Genomic DNA, 19,553 nt, shown 5'->3' with positions numbered 1-19,553 from the left:
AAAACAATGATCATAAGAACTAACAATTGAGAAAAGTACATAGAAAAGTAGAAAAATGTGAAAAAAAAAAAATGAAAATTCATATTTTCTTTGATAGATTTTTGTATTGTCTATTATTGGTCTATTATTTTTTTATTTTTTTATTTATTTTTTTTTTACATTTTTTAACAATCTAGAAAAGTACATAGAAGAAGTATAAATAGAAACAAATCTGAAAAAACCTGAGATGAAAATAAGAATTTTTAGTTTTTTCATACTGTTTCTACTTTTTCTATGTACCTTTCTAGACTGTTAGTTTTTATGATTAGTATTTTTGGATGATTTGTGATATATACCTGTAAATTTTGATGTGTTATGCTCAGTATATTGTACTTTTGAACTTTTGATGTGTTGTACTCTGTATATTCTTGTATAATATTGTTTTGTTTTGTTTTTTTGTTGTTGTTGTTGTTGTTGTTTTCCATGGGTACATGTTCTGTCCTCCATGTGGGAGTGTCAGAGAGTGCCTGTCAACTCTGCTCTGATTGGCCCAATCTGAGTTTTTCAGCCTGAGAATGGACTGTCTCTCAATCAAGCAGATCACAATCACCTGAGAGATGAATGTGTTTGTGTCTTTCTGTGGCTTGCTCTGCTCTGTGGTGAATATTTTAAAATGCCTGACAAAGATCTCTGTTAGATCGAGATCTTGCACAAATAAAATTTACTGGGAGCTTTTAATACAATGCGCAGATTTTTTTTGACTCTTGCTTCAATCTGATCTTTTGATCTAGCACCTGTAAAAGTCCTTTGGATGTGAATGCGCTCCACCTTGCTTGTTCCCAGCTTCAAATGGATCCAAGAGGATGTCATAGCAGATGGGGCCTACGTATTGCTGCTGCTAAAAATAATTTGGTTTCTTCAATCTACGCAAAATTAAGGACTGGAGGAAGATGTAGCCAATTTCACTTTTATGGGAGAGAACACAATTCTCAAGCATTAAAATAGTGCAAAGTAAGATGCGCAAGGCAAGACTTGAAGAGGCCAAAATCAAGGGAGTTTCAGGATGACACAACAGAGATTTGCATCTCAGGTAAGAACCTTGTTGACATTTATAATTCTGCTCTTCCAGGAGACACTGAGTCATTCAAAACCAAAAATTATCTGATAAACAGAAATGACAGAAACTTTTACTTTTAGTATCGTGACCCAAACTGGCTGCATCACAAAGGCTGATAACAATGTCATCCTCTGTGATCAGATAGGCTATATAATAAGAGATGAAAAAGATGATTTGTTGGTCTTATTTAATTGATTTTTAATGTCTCTGTGTCATTACTAAAAATATATCACGTTTTGGAACTCCTTTTAGAAGTCTGTCAGGCTGCCTCTTGGGTCTTCAGACAACTGCAGGACAATGAAAACATCCTGATGAAACCTGCAGAATAGAGTGAATGTGCACACATTTGAAGGTAAGTGTTGTAACAAATAAAATGACAGGCAAAGCACAAATTTGACTGTGCCTGGCATATTTATTGAGGCAATATGTATAACTTTACTGTCAGATCTGCTAGTTTCATTAGTTACACAATCACTGCCTGAAACTGACCCCTTTGCATTTTGCAAGTGAAAGAGGAGCAGTAATGGGTGCAGTTGTTGAACGGGCTACAGCAGGAGCCATGGGCAAAATGTAAATTCTATGAATTTGCATGAAAGCTTACTTCATTAAAATCAAAGACTAGCCAATTTTTATACCCAATCAAAAATACATTGTTTTTATTTGATTCACCAGGACGACAAACTACAAGTTATTGCCACAACATGTCAGTTATTGCATACAAGGGTAACTTAAACCAATTAAAAATATGACTGTACTCCTGTAAATTGATGTTTCGAATAACTTGTACTTTTGGCAAAATGCCAGTGACTAATATAAATTCTGGTATTATGACAGCTGCTGGCCAGCTGCTGATATGAGCTTAAATGTTTCATGCTTGAAAAATGAGCAGTGCAGCCTCAGTTTTCTGCCTTGTGTGAGACAATTTTGGAATAGCCTTTTGCCATTTGAAAATAACTCATGCGCTAATAAACTAATTAATAACTCAAAACTGAAATATAGATACTTCGCCACCTTCAATGTGCTCCTGTCAGGTTCAGCTCAAATTATAATAATTTAGGTGGCATCCCTCCAAATGTGCTTCTTGAGGTGGAAATAAGGTGAAATTACAAACTAATAAGCATAGCTTAGTGCCTAAGCATGCCTTGTGAAATACCTCTCAGGGCTAAAAATGAGAGTGGTTATTAGGAATGTAATTAATATTTATGAGTCCAAAACACTCTGCATATCTGAAATGTTGAAAACGAAGTTTTAATTCAACATATTTTACTCTTAATTTTAAATATAATGTAATTTAATTGGTTGTGGTGTGTCAATGACTTTCAAATGTAGCACAGACACTTAGTTTGAACTAAATTTGTGGCTTTTCATTAAATTTTTTTGTGCTGTTAAATAAAAGATGAGGTGGATTTAATAGGACGAAAACAAATAATAATTTGCTTATCAAGACTATAATACCATTGTGTCATGTTAAACATTGGTTAGTGTGTAATCTTATAGCAAGATTACTTGTCTGAACTCGCTTCCAAGATGGAGTCTTAGGCTATTTATAGGAATATAAAATGAGCTTGTGTTCTGATTTTTCAAATGAAAAGATTGCTGTTGGAGACAGGACAGACTGAATTCAGGAGTCACAGTACGGTTTAGCCACACTAGAAATAACAGGATGTATTATTAGACATCAAGCTGTTGTGACAAAACAGCAGGTGGTGGATGATTGAGTGCATGAGCGTGTATATTTTATCAAAACAATTAATGAAATCCGAAATAAAATACACTACAACTTAATTCTTAAAGACAGCATAAATCTAGGCAGTAATTATAATATATATTGAGGGAACACATCCATTTCCATATTGAAATATAATTTTAAAAAATACCCCAAAATTATTGATTTAAATGGTTTACGACAGCTCAACTGCTATGAGTACACTCACTGTCAAACACTGTACTGTCTCTCGATTTCAGTACTTTCAAACATATTAAGAAGTACAAAACTAAAATATGATATGAATGTTATGTGGCTAATATCAGGACTGATATAGTTTTTGTAAAGTGTTAGAGTGTCATTAAAAAAAGCCATACTGTATGCATTGTTTTCTGTTTGGCCCTCAAACATTTGCTGACTCCCTAAACTGGCACTTAGTTATTTAAACTTTGAAAATCCTTTATCTAGGGTTTTTGTTTTAAAATGCTATAAAGTGGTCTGTTAAGCTGTTAAGTTTCTAAAACTATTACTAGTACTTTCTATCAGAAAGGGAATTCCCCTCTGACCACCCTAAAGGTTAGGGCTGCAGAAGGTGTGGATTAAATTGATGCCCTGACAGATAAATACATTATTTAGTCTAAAGCTGATATTTAACAAGGAGTTTAAATTTTTTTTAAAAATTGAAAAATTTTTTAAAAAATGAATTTAATGTGTCCCATATCTGAATCTTTCACTTGCAACATGTTGCTTTTCTAATCTTAGTTACAAAGTATCTTTAGGTTAAGTTGTGTCATAATGATACACGATGCCTCCTATATGATGGCACAAAAGGCCCTAGATTAATGTATGAACATTTAATAGACTGAGATTTTATCTTGCACAAACTATGAATTCATAGTTTAAGACAGTTTGCTGTACAACTAATACATATAGGTAGGTGTAGCTATGGGTGTTTTGCTTCACATTATAGAGCATATGCAAGTGATATTTTAGATTGAAAAACCTGCATTTCTTTTTAGGTTTTACTCAAAACAGTTATTCTGTGGGCTTTGTAGTCTTGCTCAGTAAGAAATGTACTTGTACAGGGATATTGTTTTGGTATGCCAATGTACTAAATGCATTTTCATGGTGGAATGAGGCTAATGACAGGAAGTAACCGGTTTACTGGTTTTGACAAAGCTAGGATTTCTCTCTCTCTCTCTCTCTCTCTCTCTCTCTCTCTCTCTCTCTCTCTCTCTCTCTCTCTCTCTTTCTTGCTCTCTCTCTTTCTCTCTTTCTCTCACTCTTCCATGCTTTCTAAATTGTCTGTAACCTAAATCTGTTCCCAAAATCACATTCACTGTGTTATTGTAGTTTTTTTTCTCTTTGAGTCACAGTCAGCTCTGTGGACATGTGTTTGGTCCTGTAGGCAGCATTAGAGTTTCACAAACAAAAAGGCGGACTAACTCTGGCTAAAATGCTAAAAATGTTTAGCTTTAAGATTAAAAAAGCAGCCAACCTAACCCCAGGCTATCTCTGATAGAGCTAACGGCTGTGTTTCCATGGTAACACACTATCACATCTGCTGCAACTGACAAAAAGAAGGAAAAGTGATTCCGTTCATGGTTTAACATTGCTGTGAGGTGATGAAGATTTTTGGAAGTCCTAGGAACTCGAAAGTATATGTTAGGCTCTGCTTTTGCTTCACTTTCCTTTTAATTTGTAATCTAATCCTGCGAGGCACAGAGATACCCAATGCCCAGAATACATATACTATTCAAGATAGTCATGGACCAGGCAGCTCTGTGCAAATGATGACATGAGATGTTTATCTGCAGTCTGTTTATTAGCTCTAAGCCATAGTCAAAGTCTATCTTTGTTCAACTAGCACCAGTGCTGTCAGTAGACAATTAGGAGTCAAGGCAGAGTCTGTCTCTTTGGCGCACTCTGTTGCTTTGTGAAAGTGTTCGAACTGTGAAAGTGTAACAACACATTGAAACCCAGATAATTTTATCACTCAAGTTAGAAAATAGCTTTGATGGAGTTTTGCTGTTGTTTCAAGTCTGTTTTCTTTGTGAGGGACAGAGGGGTAAGTGAGGATAAATGGAAAAATGTTTCAAAGGGCATTTGGTAAAGACCACAAGAAAGAGCATTTAAACCATGAAGGCAAGCTTTGTTTTTTGCTCGGTTTATTATATTTCCATACATATATTTCTACCATTTGTGTCTGGATTTGAGAGTAAATCCCATATTCTTGCAATAATTGCTGCTTTTAGCCTTTACTGACAGCAGCTAGTATGTGTTTGGTTTTGTTTTGTTTTTTTTGTGTGTGTTTCGGTCCATGATGGGTTCTCCAACCACAAGAACTATTTGTTTTTGTCACCTTATTGCTGTCCATGCAGATCTTTTTCTGTCATCTATTAGTTTCTGGTCATGATTACAAATAGAAGAATAGTACAAATTCAGCTGTTCGACATTCCCCTTTATCAAAAAAACATTTAAACCCATGGTGGAATGAAGCAAATAACAGGAAGTAATTGAGATTTATTAGTCTTGACAGTGACTCTTTTTTTTTTATCAGTTTCTCTACATCTGCCTGCAGCTCTAGCCTTATGTGAGGGTGTCTGTTTGTCACTCTCTTTGAATTCCCAAAATATTAATTTGTATTTATCAGTCAGCAGATTCTCACTACCCTGTTCAGCTTGGCTGACACATGCATTTAATTTATTTACATCAATTTCATTGGTGTTTTGTCTAAAATCAGACAATTTTTTCTTCCCCTCCTTAACTTTCAAACAGTGTTGTTTAAGGTTGCAGGGATTGTGCAATAGTTTCATGATGCTTTAACAACAGAATATGTGCAATATGTGTTAAGTGCAATGTACGTGCAATATTTTGCATGTAAAATTTGCATTATGTACATTTTATTTGGTGATTTGGCTCAGTGCTGTTTTGTTCATATATGGTTCGTTGTATTGTGACTGTGAAGGCATTGGGCGCAGCATCTAAATCCAAGACAAATTTCCCAACAGGGACGATAAAGTATATCGTATTGCATCGCATCGTATTGTAACGTAACATATCATATTGTTTTGTATCATAAGTCTCTAAGCAGAATAGATGCAGGAGGTAAAACACTGCTGGTTGGGGGAGCTTGTTGTGTTGTGTCAGTGGTTCCTATCATACAGATGAACAGTCAATTGTTAGTTTTTCTAATCATTTTGTTTAAAATTAGATATTTGATGCTATAAAAAGGGAGTGTGAAGTCATGATTGACTCGTAACTGACACAGGCGTGTGTATGGGCAGGGACCATATTGTCTGTAAAAAGAAAGAAAATATGACCTGTTGGTCTTAAAAGTGAAGCCAATGAAAACATGCCTTAAACCTGCATTCTTTCCAATAGCCAGCAGGGCATGACTACACTGTTTGCAAAAAGAGGTCTGATTGTATAAAAGTCTGTGAGAAAAAGACCCTATTTCTCATTTCATTTATTATTATATAATGATTGAGTTTATGTAGACAGTAAAGCAGGGCATGATTTATGGCGTGGCTTCCTTGTGATTGATAAGTTGCTACCACAGTGGTGTCCTGGGGTTCTCGATAAGATTCAACTTAATATGATCACTTCTGGCTCCAAAAAAAAAAACAAGATTGTGACTGCCAAAATTCCAAACTAAAGGCTTTAGAACAGTAGTCCACAAATCAAAAGGTGATGTCACAGCGAATTAACTATTTGTGTGAACTTGATACTGTGGTTCCCCCTTAATCACTACTGCACAGACTCTGGTTCCAAATGAGGACACCAGAGCAAGATGGCAGCACCTTTATCTGGGAAATTTTGGCTAAATATTTGTACAGTGGGAGTGGTAGACTTACTGTCTGTCTTTACATGCAGTCTATCTGTCCTTCTGCCCATCTTTCCCATTCTCGTGAATGCAATAGGAAGGTATTGCATTACAAACATTAAATTGAACTTAGGTTTGAATTGATGAGAAGTTGGTGATCAGAGTTCATTGTGACCTCATAAAACATGTTTTTAACCATAACAAATAATTCAAAATATATATAGTACTTTTCATTAAATTCCTTAAAAGTCTTTACTACATATTCATATAAGTCAGGACATACGTGGATGAAAACCGCAACTTTATTGGCTGGCAGAGGCATACTATGCTATTATAGTTTTCTTAGATCGTGAGTCACATTACACAGGTGTTTTACTGTAATTTAACTGAAAAACAAAGGTGTTGCAACTTATTTTCCCTCATTTTTATTTCTCTTTTCATCTCACATAAACAAACATAACATCGAAAAATACAAAAAAAGCATGTTCATTTCACATTAACACTCACTTGGCAATGCAAAATACAGTTACACAGGCCAAGTAGACACATGAGTTTTTATTCAAACAGTATACATTTCACTGCCAAGTTCATTTATAAATCCAACAGTTTGAATAAATACTGTGCAGCATCTTTATCCTTAGCCGCCATCTTATCTTTACAATGCCTTGTCAAAACAGAAAAATGGCAGATGATGAATCATAAATTATTCTAACAAATGACATCTGATAAAATCAAGACATTCTGGCAACAATAAAAATTGCTTGTATAACTCTTATTTTACTCTGTTAGTTTTCAAAAATATTTGTTTCAAAAATCAGCTGGATATCAAACAAAGCAATCACCAGTAATCATGTAGTGTCAGCTGGCTTGTTTAAAAGACATGGAGACCATCTGATGTAAAATCTGAAGAAATAAGCAGTAATAATGAGGACTGTGTTAGCTGTCTTGCAGAAGATGCGAACACCTGTCAACTGTGATCTGTGTAACATTGATGCACAGTTCTTCCAAGTGACAGCACTTGAAGTAAGTCCAAGAAGATGGCTCCTGCTGCATCCACTTCCAAAAAGTGGCTTCAAGCATCTCACAAGACATTTCATCTAAATAAACATGACCGGAATGAAGGACTGAGATAAAGTTTTAGTCCTGTTTGTGCTGGGATCAAGACGTCATTCTCTGTCCACAGCTTTAATCAAGCTATGATTCTCAGATGTTTCGTTAACACAAAAATTATGTCCTATCGCAGTCTTTCCTGCATGTTGGTCCAACGTGGCCCTTTGAAAAATAAATAAAAGATTCTCTGGTGGCCGTCTAAATGTCAGTCTCCTTCAGGCCATAGCAGTCTGCCAGATCATAGAACTGATAACTGTTCTGCTCACAGGAGTTGTAAATCCCCATAGAGACTGTGTCTACTATATCAATCCGACCTACTGCAGGTGTGGTTCCCTTTCCTGGCCCTCCCTTGATTTTATTCGACAGATTGTTCACTTTCTCTTTGAGCTGGAAGGAAGATTTTTGCAGTGGTGGAAACAGACTCCATCTCTTGAAACTTAGCGAGCGCCCTTTCCCCTTGTGTAACAAAGAGCTGCCACAGGACTCGTGCACGGCATAGCCGGGCTTACAGTCTCCCCTCTGATCCCTCGACATTCCTTTGACAGCTGTCCGCCACCTCTGGTTGTAGAAGCGACGCAGGACCCTCTGTCTTTGGTGACACTGGCACCTGATGAGCCGAGTGAACGCCCGCTGGAACTCTTTGCTGGAGCAGGGATAGATCATGGGGTTGATGCAGCTGTTGAAGTAGCCCAACCAGAAGACCACCTTAAACACAGTGTCGGATGGCTTCAGTGCCGGGAAGAAGGCACCTAAAAGGAAATGGAGCCATGGCAAAAAATTGTGAGTTAACATACAGAAAATACACAATACAAGGACAGCATACTGCTGTCATTTTTTTTTTTTTTACAAAATATAGTGGTAAGAGAATATCTATAATCATTTATTTATAGTAAATGCTAAATATCTGACCATAATTTTTGGTAAACGGATGTTGTGTGCCAGTTTGTCAATCTGGATTTGAATCAGCTTCAAATATTTAAAAATGAATTGACTGGAATACTTTATACTTTATAATAATTTGTCAAAAAATGCCTTAGTCCCGAGACCCAAGCTTTTGTTTGGTTTGCTTTTTTTTTAATCTCTCATAGCTAGTTGGGATCAGTATCTGATATGTATATATTCAAAAAAAAAAACAACTAAGCATTGTCCTTAAACAGTAAGTAGTTTCGGGTAGACAAGTGATGTCCTCATACAGCAATGGTGGGTTTATTTTCAATAGTCACCAGTGTGCAATTCAGCATAAAACTGTTTATTTCAAAGTCTAAAGATTGTTGTGCAAAAACAAAATAGCAAACAATGCAGCATTTGTTCAATGTTTTGTAAATCTTAGGGTTAGGGGTTACTCTTCAAGTCTAAGGTTGTTCAAAACGGTTCATTTCAATGCCTGAACACGACCACACAAAACTGCAAATATTGAACACATATCTAAAAGTTTTGTGATTTGTTTATTTTGTAACTCTGTATAAATTTTCCTTGCTTGATAATTTAAGCTTGGAATGTCCTTTATGTCTATAAGAACAATCTGTCACACTTAATTAGCTGTGAAATGCTGCAGTAATACAATAATAAAGTTCCAATTTACAGTGTCTTAGCTTGTTACTATTGCTGAAATTAGTCAAATTTTATCGGCTATAGACTGACTTGGCAGGGATGGTCGCCATCTTGTTTTTACATAAATTATAATACTTTTCTACCACTATATGGCACCAAAAAAGTGTCCACAAACAAGAACAACAGGTCTAACTTGAGGAGACAGCTGTGCAGGAGGTTAAGCATATGTACAGCTGTATTATGTTTATGCTACATATTTATATTTTTCATTCCTCTGACAGTAGTATATTCGCAGCAATATGGGTATGATGATTTATTGTGCGGCTGTAGCTGTTTGCTTGTGTTTATATATGGAAACAGATGAGGTTCTGACATTTTGTTGACTTTTATTGATGGGGACAGATATTTACGGAGCATGCTTCAACTTGCAAGCCCCAGTGCACACAACTCTTTTCATGACACTTTTGCTTTAGTTGAATATATGTGATGATAAGACATTTTCTTATTAGTGCGAAGTGTTTGATGTTTTTTCGTTGAATGGCTTTAATTGATGCACATTTATCTGACATTAACCAGGCTGTAAAGAACATAAGGAGGATTTAAATGTCCATGTGGTGTGTGATTTCTCTGACGGGATATGGTCAAATGTACACCATGTTTTAATGAGTCAGCACAGAGGTAGTGTGCCAGTACCTGATTCTGCATGTAACACATGTACACTGCCTTGAATTGCACAGGTTTACTCAAACCATATCTTTGTCATTAGTGTCGGTATGATGGAAATTCCTGCCATGGATAACTTTAACTTGTCATTATCAGCTTTTGGGTTGATAGAGCATTAAAATTAAATAGCTAAGACTCTTTCTGGGACATTAATTGTCTAGCAGCATTTTAGAAAATTTGGATTGAGGCCTTTTAATGTACTTACATGTAACAGTCCAGAATGCAAATATACCATTAATTAGTACATACAAGTTTGAGTCAAAGGGTCAGTTTTCTTTCTGCATGCTATCAAACCAAGCCCTAGCTGCTCAGTAGTGCCCTGAGAAGAACCTCTTTAATGCTGTTTTAGTTGTCTATGTAGGTAAGTATAAAACTGGTGCCCTTCCTGGGGGCTGGGTCTAGTTTTACAAGATACCACTACCTACCACTTGTGCCATGGCCCCACCTTTGTGGGTGCACCACTGTAGCCACTCCAGTCCAGTCTCCCCTGACCTGGACTTAAAACAGCTGCTGACCTGGACATGGAGGCAATGTCACAGTGCTAATGTCGAGTCTGTACTGCCTGGGCCCAGAATTCCATTTTCAGTTTCAGTTCTAATGTGAAAGTATACAATTGGCTTGCATGTGATTTTCAAAGTAATGGTTTCCAGCTGCTTTGACATCAGCTGCAAACAACATACTGTGCACTTGATTGTGGCATTTACTCAGAGACAACAGCTGCATATTAAAACAGAGGTCACACTCTTACTTGTAACTTTTTTCTGCAGCATGAACAGTATCCTGAGTGTAGCATTGTTGCATCATTACTCTGCTTTCATCGCTACTGAAAGCGAGTTCTGGCACAACACAGTTAAAAATTAAGATGAATAAAGTGATTAAAGGAAGTGATGTTCTCCATTAACTCTTTTTACTGAAATGACATCACCTTCAAGGCAGACAGCAAATGATTCACCACTCTGATGCACAATTTTCCTATCTTTTAGATTTTCTTTGCCTTTTAGATAAAATTATCCTTCACATCTCAATGTCTGTAAGATAAATGCTCTTTTAAATCTTCTGTGTGGACAGGGTTTTTTAAAAGTTCACATTGGCTCATATCCTAGAACATAAATGAATGCTTTGAATACATATTGAAGTCCATCAAGGAGTCTGGGGACCTGTCCAATTTTTCCCACAAAATTTTGTGATATCTCTTTTGTGTGATCAAACAGAATCCCAATCAGTCCACATTTACAGTGCTTAAAGAATAATCTGCTTGACATCAAATGCTCCAATTGAGGGTCAGCCTTTGATGGCTTTTTAAAACTCCAAAATTGATCATAAATATATACTTTCATTATTTTTAATGGCTAAACTGTTCACTGAAACAGCTGGGTACTGTAGTGTCTTACAAAAATGACTCCGACAGGAATACACAGTGTACATGTTGGGGAATAATTTCGGCTGCAAATTTGCTGTGTTAGTATTTAGAGCAGCAGGACAGAGTACTGAAAATAAACTACAGTGCCCATGTGCATCATAATACAAAAACATGTCACCCAGTGCAACAGTGTAACTCAGTGATTTGTTTTTAATAATTCTTGTACAACAAAGGAGGTCTCTGGCACAGAAAAATTAGGTATATCAGACTTTGGCTTTAAAAGCTACAAATGAGAGCTGCAGGAATGAGTCCTAAATGAGTTAGCATTTTAACACTCCAGGTCTCCTCATCTCAAAGTCAATGGGCTTTTGTCAGATGCCTAAAATGAGATCTGTGGTTAATACAAGCTTCGGAGCCTTTCACAATTTGTTATACAACATAAAATACATCAGCAATACCCCACTCGTGAATTTTGAAGCTTTTTGAGTGTCTTTAAAAAGGCGGTTGCTAACAAGTGCCTACATGAGTAGTGGCTACAAGTGGCTTGTCATCATGCCAAACACAGCTGTAGCCTTGTTGTGGTGGTGACATGGTGGTGATTGCATTCACGCTCAAAATCATAAAAGTGGTGTTCATCTGTGAGGACTACCTTACTGAACCAAACATGTAATCATCACAAACTTTTGTTTGCCACAGAGCAACGCTAACTTCTGTGAAAACCACATAAAACTCATTTAAAAATTTCAACTCATGTAATATTTAAATACATTTTCTGCAAAACAAAGTTATCTCTATCAGACCAATTATTTCAGTCTTCCAGAATATGAAATGCATAATATACAATTTTAAAACAAAGGCAGTCAACAATAAACCTTAATAATCTAAAGCTTGAACATGTATTTCTTTGTGCCTTTATAGTGGTTGGATTTAAATCAGAAACAAATAAAGTAAAACCAGCCTATTATGATACCGTAAGGTATTCATACTTAAATTTTGACTCAACATTCCCAGTGTGATATGGTAGTACTTGAAACTGAGGGACAAATGGCATTCAAAGTAATTCTGAAGGTCTGTTTCCCCGTATTCCATCAGTTTCTAGTATTCATGAGCCTGGTGCACTAATATAGGCAAATCGTGTTAGGGCACTCTCTGGAGCTTCAGATGAGTCAGACTACTCCGTCTAGATTTGCATCATCACAGAGAAAGGGCTGATTGGCACAAGAGGTGCTAAAAGTACATGTCTGCCTCTCAGCAAAGGTTACTCATTAATGATGTGTCTCATCAACAACATCAATCTGTCTGACTGACCAAGTATGGGTAAACAGGGCTTGGAATCGGAGGTTGGGACTATTTCATTCTCGTCAGTCAGTCATTTAGGAAACAACCCCCTAAAGGGATGAATCCATAAAACATAGTGACACGTTATTGATCCCTATGGGGACTATATCCTTTAAACTACTTCCTCTGAGGTGGTCAGCACTCAGCTAAGATTGCAGGACAGCGTGTCTGCGGGGATTCCGCAGGACAGATGGTTTCCAGTAAATTCCTAGTTCCGAGATTTCAGCTTTAGCAATCACATTACAGAGTCGTTCTTGTGGTTTGACTCATATTATAATGCAAATTAGAAACCTCTACCATCTACCAGGATTTATATGTTGAAAACAACTTAAGGTATTACCAGATCTACGTCTTAATTTGGCAGAGCTTTTGTTCTCTCTTTTGAATACTGATTTTTAGGAGTGCCACTCTGAGTCATAAGCCCTTTCAGACTTCTGGGTGGCATTTCCCAAGAGCTGGCTGTGTAATATAATCACAAAGGCATCATATGATAATGAAAATGAAAATGAGTTTGTCAATCAAGGCATGTTTCAGATTGGCCTCAATTTGTATAACCGATATAAAGCATAAAAATGTTCCAATTATATGATAATGTGGCCTATGTAATGTGATGATGTGTTTGTGCCATTGTACATTCATTTATGTTCTTACTAATTTTCAATGACAAGAGAAGTATCTATCCATCTTTGATTTCTGGATACAAATAATCTTGCCCTTTCCACTCCCATTGAGTGCATCAAGTGATTACCAGCTCCCATTCATTTCTTGCACCCTCCCTTCTCTCCCTGCAGGCTTTGCTGTAATATAATTTAATTAAATAAATGTGGAGGTGCAGCAAGAAAGAGAGTGCTGTAAGTGCTACACTCAGTAAGATACTGGCCATTTGTTCATAATGTCCCTCACAATCAATTAAGTGAAATATATGCTAAATTAAAATTCATGAGGCCACATTAAGTGTGTGTGTGTGTGTGTGTGTGTGTGTGTGTGTGTGTGTGTGTGTGTGTGTGTGTTGTGGTAAATACCATTACTTTCTGTAAGTGCAGCATTATATGCATATTGCATACTTCACTTTGATTTATGTATGATCTATAATGACTTGTATTGGTCATTCCAACTGGAGGGCCTTTTTCAACTAACCTTTCCTCATCATTTCCGATACTGCTCTCCATTTAAAAGCTGTTTTTAACATAAACACCTTCATTTTAAGTTTTCAGCATGAATAATTTCTTATTTTTGAGACTTCCAGGTAGAATTTAATGTTATAATTTAGCTGTGACCTTTCCCTGCTGCAAATGGAGACTATGAAACAAACAAATAGTGTCTCTTTGTTCACTTTTTTATGTTGCTATGTGAGAAACAGGGTGTCGCAGTGGGGTGAAAAGTGGGAGCGATTACCTAGGGCCCCACTGGGAGACGGGGGGTTCTCAAAAAGCTTTAATAACAAGTTTTATTTTGTTTGCAATATGTTATTTCTAGGTAAGTAGTGCAATAATTAAATTATATGACTAAATCAGTTGAAATACTAAATTTTGTGTAAAAAAAAAAACAAAAACAGAGGAAGCTCTCTGGGGCTCCATCTCACCCCTTAAAGGTGCAGTACAGTTTAGTCCACCCTTGTACTTCCTTTAAAAGCAGTTAAAGCAAACTTAAGAGTGACAGTCTATGCTACTGGAGCACATAGTCATGTATTTCCCCCAAAAAGAAAGAAATGAAGGAAAGGGAAAGAAGCAAACCCCACCCCCCTACCCGTGGGTAAGACTCTTACTAAAACAGGTAACCCACTGAAAATGATATATGGAATGAGCGGCTATGATTGATGCAAGCTGCTGGAAGCATTTTGGAGTACTCATTAGTGAAGAATGTCAGTCTGTTGTGACTGCTCTTTAAAAAAATGTTGTAATAACCACCTGAAAAAAAAAAAAAACTCCCAGAAATATAACATGCATGAAAACAAGCCACATGAATGGTCACATTACAGATTTGACCTTTTCTGGCCAGAATATTGTTTTTTATAATCTAACAATCTTAGTTTTGATTACTTTCTGGCAGAGTTCCTTAACAATAAATAAATAAACTGAGAATGGAATCCGGCAATCTTCTGTTATCTGCTAGGGCGTAGGTTTTGATTCAATACTGAGGGGAACACATCTTAAAATAGGGGGTTAGGGGTCCTCTGCAAGAAAATTTTGAGCACGTAAAACTTAATTTCCTGTATTCTGTTCATTTTTTTTTCACGGATTTGTGCCTTTTTGCATAAACTTTTTATGCAAATGAGCCCTCAGCTACTTTCATGCTGGGGGGGGGGTTACACATTTTCTAAATATTAAAGGGGATAAGCCCCTGTGATCGTAGTTGTGGTTCGTTTTTTTTAATACTGGCAGCCTCACGTTGGACGCTGTGAAGAGAAATTTTACGCGGCTCTCAAGAGGAGCTGCAGGCTGAAAAAGTTGAATCACTCCAGGTGACGCAAATGCATTAATTACCCGTGTTAAAATTAATAAGCTCGAAAACATATAAATGCAAACGATTTAATCAGTCCAAGGTGTTGAATTAAAAATTCAAATAGGTCACTGGAAGGATTATAATTTCCAAGGCAAAGTACAGGACCATTCATGAAACTTAAACATCCAAAGGACGCACTGGTGTGCAATTTACGTTGAAATATAAAGTTATAAGACATACCCATCGGCAGAAAGAAGAAAAAGGGCAGCCAGCACAAGATGAACATCCCCACAACGATGGCGAGGGTTTTAGCAGCCTTTTTCTCCCTGGAGAACTTCATCAGCCGCACTGAGAGCGAACTTCGAAAGGGATGGTTTTTGTTGCTTTTGGAGCTGGTCTGGCGCGCGTCCTCCAGCACGCTGCGACAGTGTATCCGGAGCACCACTTCCATCGACTTGTTTCTCTCTCGTTTGACGCCCGCTTCGAGGCTTTTGGTAGTCCTACGGGCCACCACGTAGACCCTAAAATACATGATGAGGATGACCAGGAGCGGGAGGTAGAAAGAGAAGAGCGAGGAGAAGAGCGCGTAGCCCGGCTCCTCTGTGATGCTGCAGATCCTGTCATCCACAGGCGGCGGTTCCTTCCATCCTAGCAGCGGTCCGACAGAAATGACCGTGGATGACACCCAGACTAGCACTAAAATAGCCACTGCCCTTCTCTCTGTCATAATAGTCGGGTATTTAAGACAGTGTTTAACACCTATGTACCTGTCGATAGAGATGACGCAAAGGCTGAGGATGGATGCGGTGCAGCAGAGCACATCCACCGCTGCCCAGATGTTACAGAAAACCCGGCCAAACACCCAGCACCCCAAAACCTCTAGAGATGCAGAAAAAGGCAGCACAATAATGCTCAGCAGCAGGTCTGCCATAGCTAGGTTGACAATAAAGAAGTTTGTGACAGTCTGCAAATGTTTATTGCACAGCACAGACAGGATAACCAAAATGTTCCCAATAATTGCCACCGCAATGAAAACAGAGAGAAAGATCCCGACACCGACAACCTGTGAGTCCATTGTGAAGTTCGGGCATGTTGTGATGCTGTCGTTTGGAAAGATTTGGTCCAGGACAGATCCATTGAAAGCTTCAGCAAAATAGATCCCATAGTTGCTTTCGTTCCTCAAGTTAGAGTCTGTCATTTTAAAACGCCATAAAGAGAACTTCAGAGTAAGTTTTCTAAAGAAAGCAGCGTAACAGGCATTGTTTCATCTCAGTCTCTCTTCCCAGTGAAGCGGGCGTCCTCCGAGTAATATTTGAAAAACAAAATTAATAAGAAAAGTCCTTATGAATGTAGGCGAATGCATGCATGACTATGGAGCTGTTGTTTGGGGAAAAATTAAGAAAGAAACACTTAAAATATGATTCAGGTTTTCATTCTGTACTAAGTAAAAGTATAATTTAGCCACAACAAAAAAAGAACAAAACAATCAATTACGTTTAGCCGCATTTTCACGCATTTCTTCCCTGCGATGGTTTTCCACTGGTGGCATCCTTTGCAACAACTCCCCGATCAGAGTCAGAGCTGGTACAGCGGGTCTGAACCTACAGCTCCACCCACACGTCACACATTTACTGTTGCGTTCACAGACTCCAAAACAGAGCATGTCTTTAAATCCAGTCACGAATTCTAAAACACATACTTATTGAACCTGGACTGCCTCCTTTTATTTCTTTTTGGACTTGGTTAAAAAAAAACAAAAAAAAAAAACATCTAAGATGTCTACCTCTGGAGTCTCATAATGCCCTCATGGAAAGCTCCTCGCACCCATCCATCAAAGACAAGACAAAGCAGCAGCAGAATCAGTAACATCATCTAAACAGCCACCGGGCACCAGCAAGACAATTCTGACCACTGGAATGAAAAACTGGGCGCCTTCAGGCAAAGCTGTGATGTTCTCCAGCGACTCTGCAGCTGCCATCCTCAGGCCTGTGTGTGCATTTCTTAGGACAGGCCTGTACAAACCACTGGGGAGCCTGGAGGAGAGGAAAGGTCAAGAGGCAGAGTCACAGAGCGGACAGACAGTCCCTGCATGGGAAAACATCAGCTCAGTGAGTGTAACATACCATCTTTTAATGTGTGCTGTGATGGACTTCAGTGGAAACCTATGAGAAGTGAATCTAATTCCAAATTTACAGACTTTACTCTCTGCAGAGACTAGACTCCTGTGGCAAACATCACATCATGCTGATTGTTCCTTGCTGATTGTAGTATGCACATCAGCTCTCCTTATTTGATTTGGAAGAAATTGATATAATTATCTGAGCATGAGCTGCAGTTTCTTGCAAATTAACCTGTAAATTATCCTACCTGTAAAATCAGTTACTGCCATTATGAACAGTATTGATGGATTGCCAGATATGTTTTATTTGAAGGCAAGGCAAGTTAATTTATGTAGCACATTGCAGCAACAAGGCAATTAGAAGTGCTCTACATAAAACATCAAAAGCATCAAGACAATGTGCAAAAGAAACACATTTTAAAATGACATTTAAATACAATTAAAAACAGTCATTAATTAGCCAAGAGAATAGAAAATAAAAACAAGCCATGATAGAAAAAGACAGGTGTAACATACAAAATAAAAGTTAAAGTGCAGTGTAAGAAACAAATAAATATTTGATAGTAAAAGGCAGCAGCAAACTGAAAAAAGTCTTTTTCAGGAAAAAAAAGAGACTTTCAGTGGAATTTCAGTTTTATGGGAGTTTGTTCCAGATATATGGTGTATGAAAAGTTAACGCTGCTTCAACATGTTTATTTTGACTTGGTGGATAGAATGCAGACCTGTCCCAGATGACCTGAGAGGTCTGGATAGTTCATAATGTAGCAGAAGAGCAGAAATTTGTTTTGGCTTTGTTTTAAACCATTCCTTGCTTAATAAACCAACAGTGGTACTTATCGAGAAATCAATTCTCTGACAGGCATGCAGCCAATGTAAAGACCTCAGAACTGCAGTGATGTGACTCACAGTGGAGCAGCAGCGTTCTGAATCAGCTGCAGCAGATTGATCAATTTGTTTGGGAGACCTTATAGGACACCGTTACAGTAGTCTAATCTACTGGAGATAAATGCATGAACAATTTTTCCAGATCCTGCCAAGACATAAGTCAAAATTTTAAGATAAACTTTTGGGAAACTTCAGTTTTTCCCACACAAAACAGCCAGAGCCCACTAAAGTCCAGAATTACATCTGAGACTGGCTCAAAAAAGTCTAAACATATCAACCATCACCTCCTTGCATTTGTGAGTTTCCATCTTTATCTGCATATTAGTCAGTGTATTACCTACAGTCGATGTAGATGACAGCCGGCATGCTCTCAGTTCAGAGAAGCAGTCTGGAGCCTGAAGCTAAGCAATGTACTGTTGTGGATGACATACTGTATTTTAGCCACCTAAAAAAGTCCCACCTAAAAAAAAATCAATATCAGTTTAAGTGTACGCAATGTTGAGAGTATTTTCACCATTTTACCTTCCTGTCAGACAGCTAGTTTTGACCGGGAAGCCGTTAGCTGCTTCAGTTCCCCATCTATGCTGTTGTCAAAGCTGCCAGTCTCCATTTATTAAAAACTAATTTTATCTCACAGAACACTGGAGCTGCTGGCTTACTGCTGCTTCAATCATTCTGTTATTGTGTGACTTTTGTCATTCCAAAGTGACCCTTTCAAACAGCAAAGTCACACAACAGCGCAAACAAAATAACTGTGGTAGACTATCAGCTCCTGTGCTCAGTGATGTTAAATCGTTGTTTTTCTCAGTGGAGTCTGGCTTTGGAAAGAGCGATATAACAGCTTCATTTTCCTATAGGAAATCCCTATCTGGCATTAAGATAAAGCAGTGAAAATACTCTTAATATAGTGTATATCTAAACTGATATTGATTGTTTTAGGTGGAACTTTTTTTAGATGGTTTAAGTAAGCTTTGTTGCTGACCCCCATCCACAGCAGTAGATTGCTTAGCTTCCATGTGGGACGCCAACCTGCCTGTTTGTAATATACTGTCTGTGGATAACATACAACCCAACATCTAAAGATCTCTTTAATTTTAGGGCCTAAAATAAGGCTTTAAATTCTGATTCAGAATTCTGAAGAAAATATAAGCTTGAAGATGTGTGTCAGAGCATTCAAAGATCATTAAGCTCTAATGCTGATTACACCAGAAAAGAAAATTACTGGATGGATGAAGAATGGAGACAATGTTGCTATTCTTGGATCAAATGACTGCAGCAAAAAAATGTTAAACTTGGCCTGAGAACGTTAATATTGGACCATCTCCCAAAAGTCTGAATAATGTTCAATGCCAAGGTTTTAAAAATGCTTGCTTTCTGCAATATCTGTGAATGTCAGAC

General features: G+C 37.6%; 1 protein-coding gene and 1 long non-coding RNA gene across 2 annotated transcripts; one reads left to right on the top strand and one right to left on the bottom strand.

Annotated features, from left to right (window-relative positions):
- The first annotated feature begins 563 nt into the window (after positions 1–563).
- On the top strand, positions 564–8,420 carry LOC121942318 (uncharacterized). Its single transcript, XR_006105798.2, has 3 exons — positions 564–1,069; positions 1,349–1,448; positions 8,283–8,420. It is a non-coding gene; the product is annotated as an uncharacterized LOC121942318 (long non-coding RNA).
- adra1d (adrenoceptor alpha 1D) lies at positions 6,928–17,134 on the bottom strand. Its single transcript, XM_042485489.2, has 2 exons — positions 15,392–17,134; positions 6,928–8,486 (listed from the first exon to the last, which is right to left on the bottom strand). The coding sequence occupies exons 1-2, from the start codon at positions 16,347–16,349 to the stop codon at positions 7,936–7,938; spliced, it is 1,509 nt and encodes a 502-aa protein (XP_042341423.2). The 5' UTR covers positions 16,350–17,134; the 3' UTR covers positions 6,928–7,935.
- Positions 17,135–19,553: the final 2,419 nt, after the last annotated feature.

Source organism: Plectropomus leopardus, chromosome 3, assembly GCF_026936395.1.
Source record: "Plectropomus leopardus strain MGB_pleo_1.0 chromosome 3, ASM2693639v1, whole genome shotgun sequence".
Taxonomy (NCBI): domain Eukaryota; kingdom Metazoa; phylum Chordata; class Actinopteri; order Perciformes; family Serranidae; genus Plectropomus; species Plectropomus leopardus.
Note: the sequence above shows the minus strand (reverse complement) of the source record. Positions and strands in the feature narration are given on the sequence as shown.

Coding starts and splice junctions, on each gene's coding strand:
- adra1d (XM_042485489.2), bottom strand. CDS start 16,349: ATGACAGACTCTAACTTGAGGAACGAAAGCAACTATGGGATCTATTTT. Junction 8,487..15,391: donor TTTCTTCTTTCTGCCGATGG/GTATGTCTTATA, acceptor ATTTCCTTTTAG/GTGCCTTCTTCCCGGCACTG.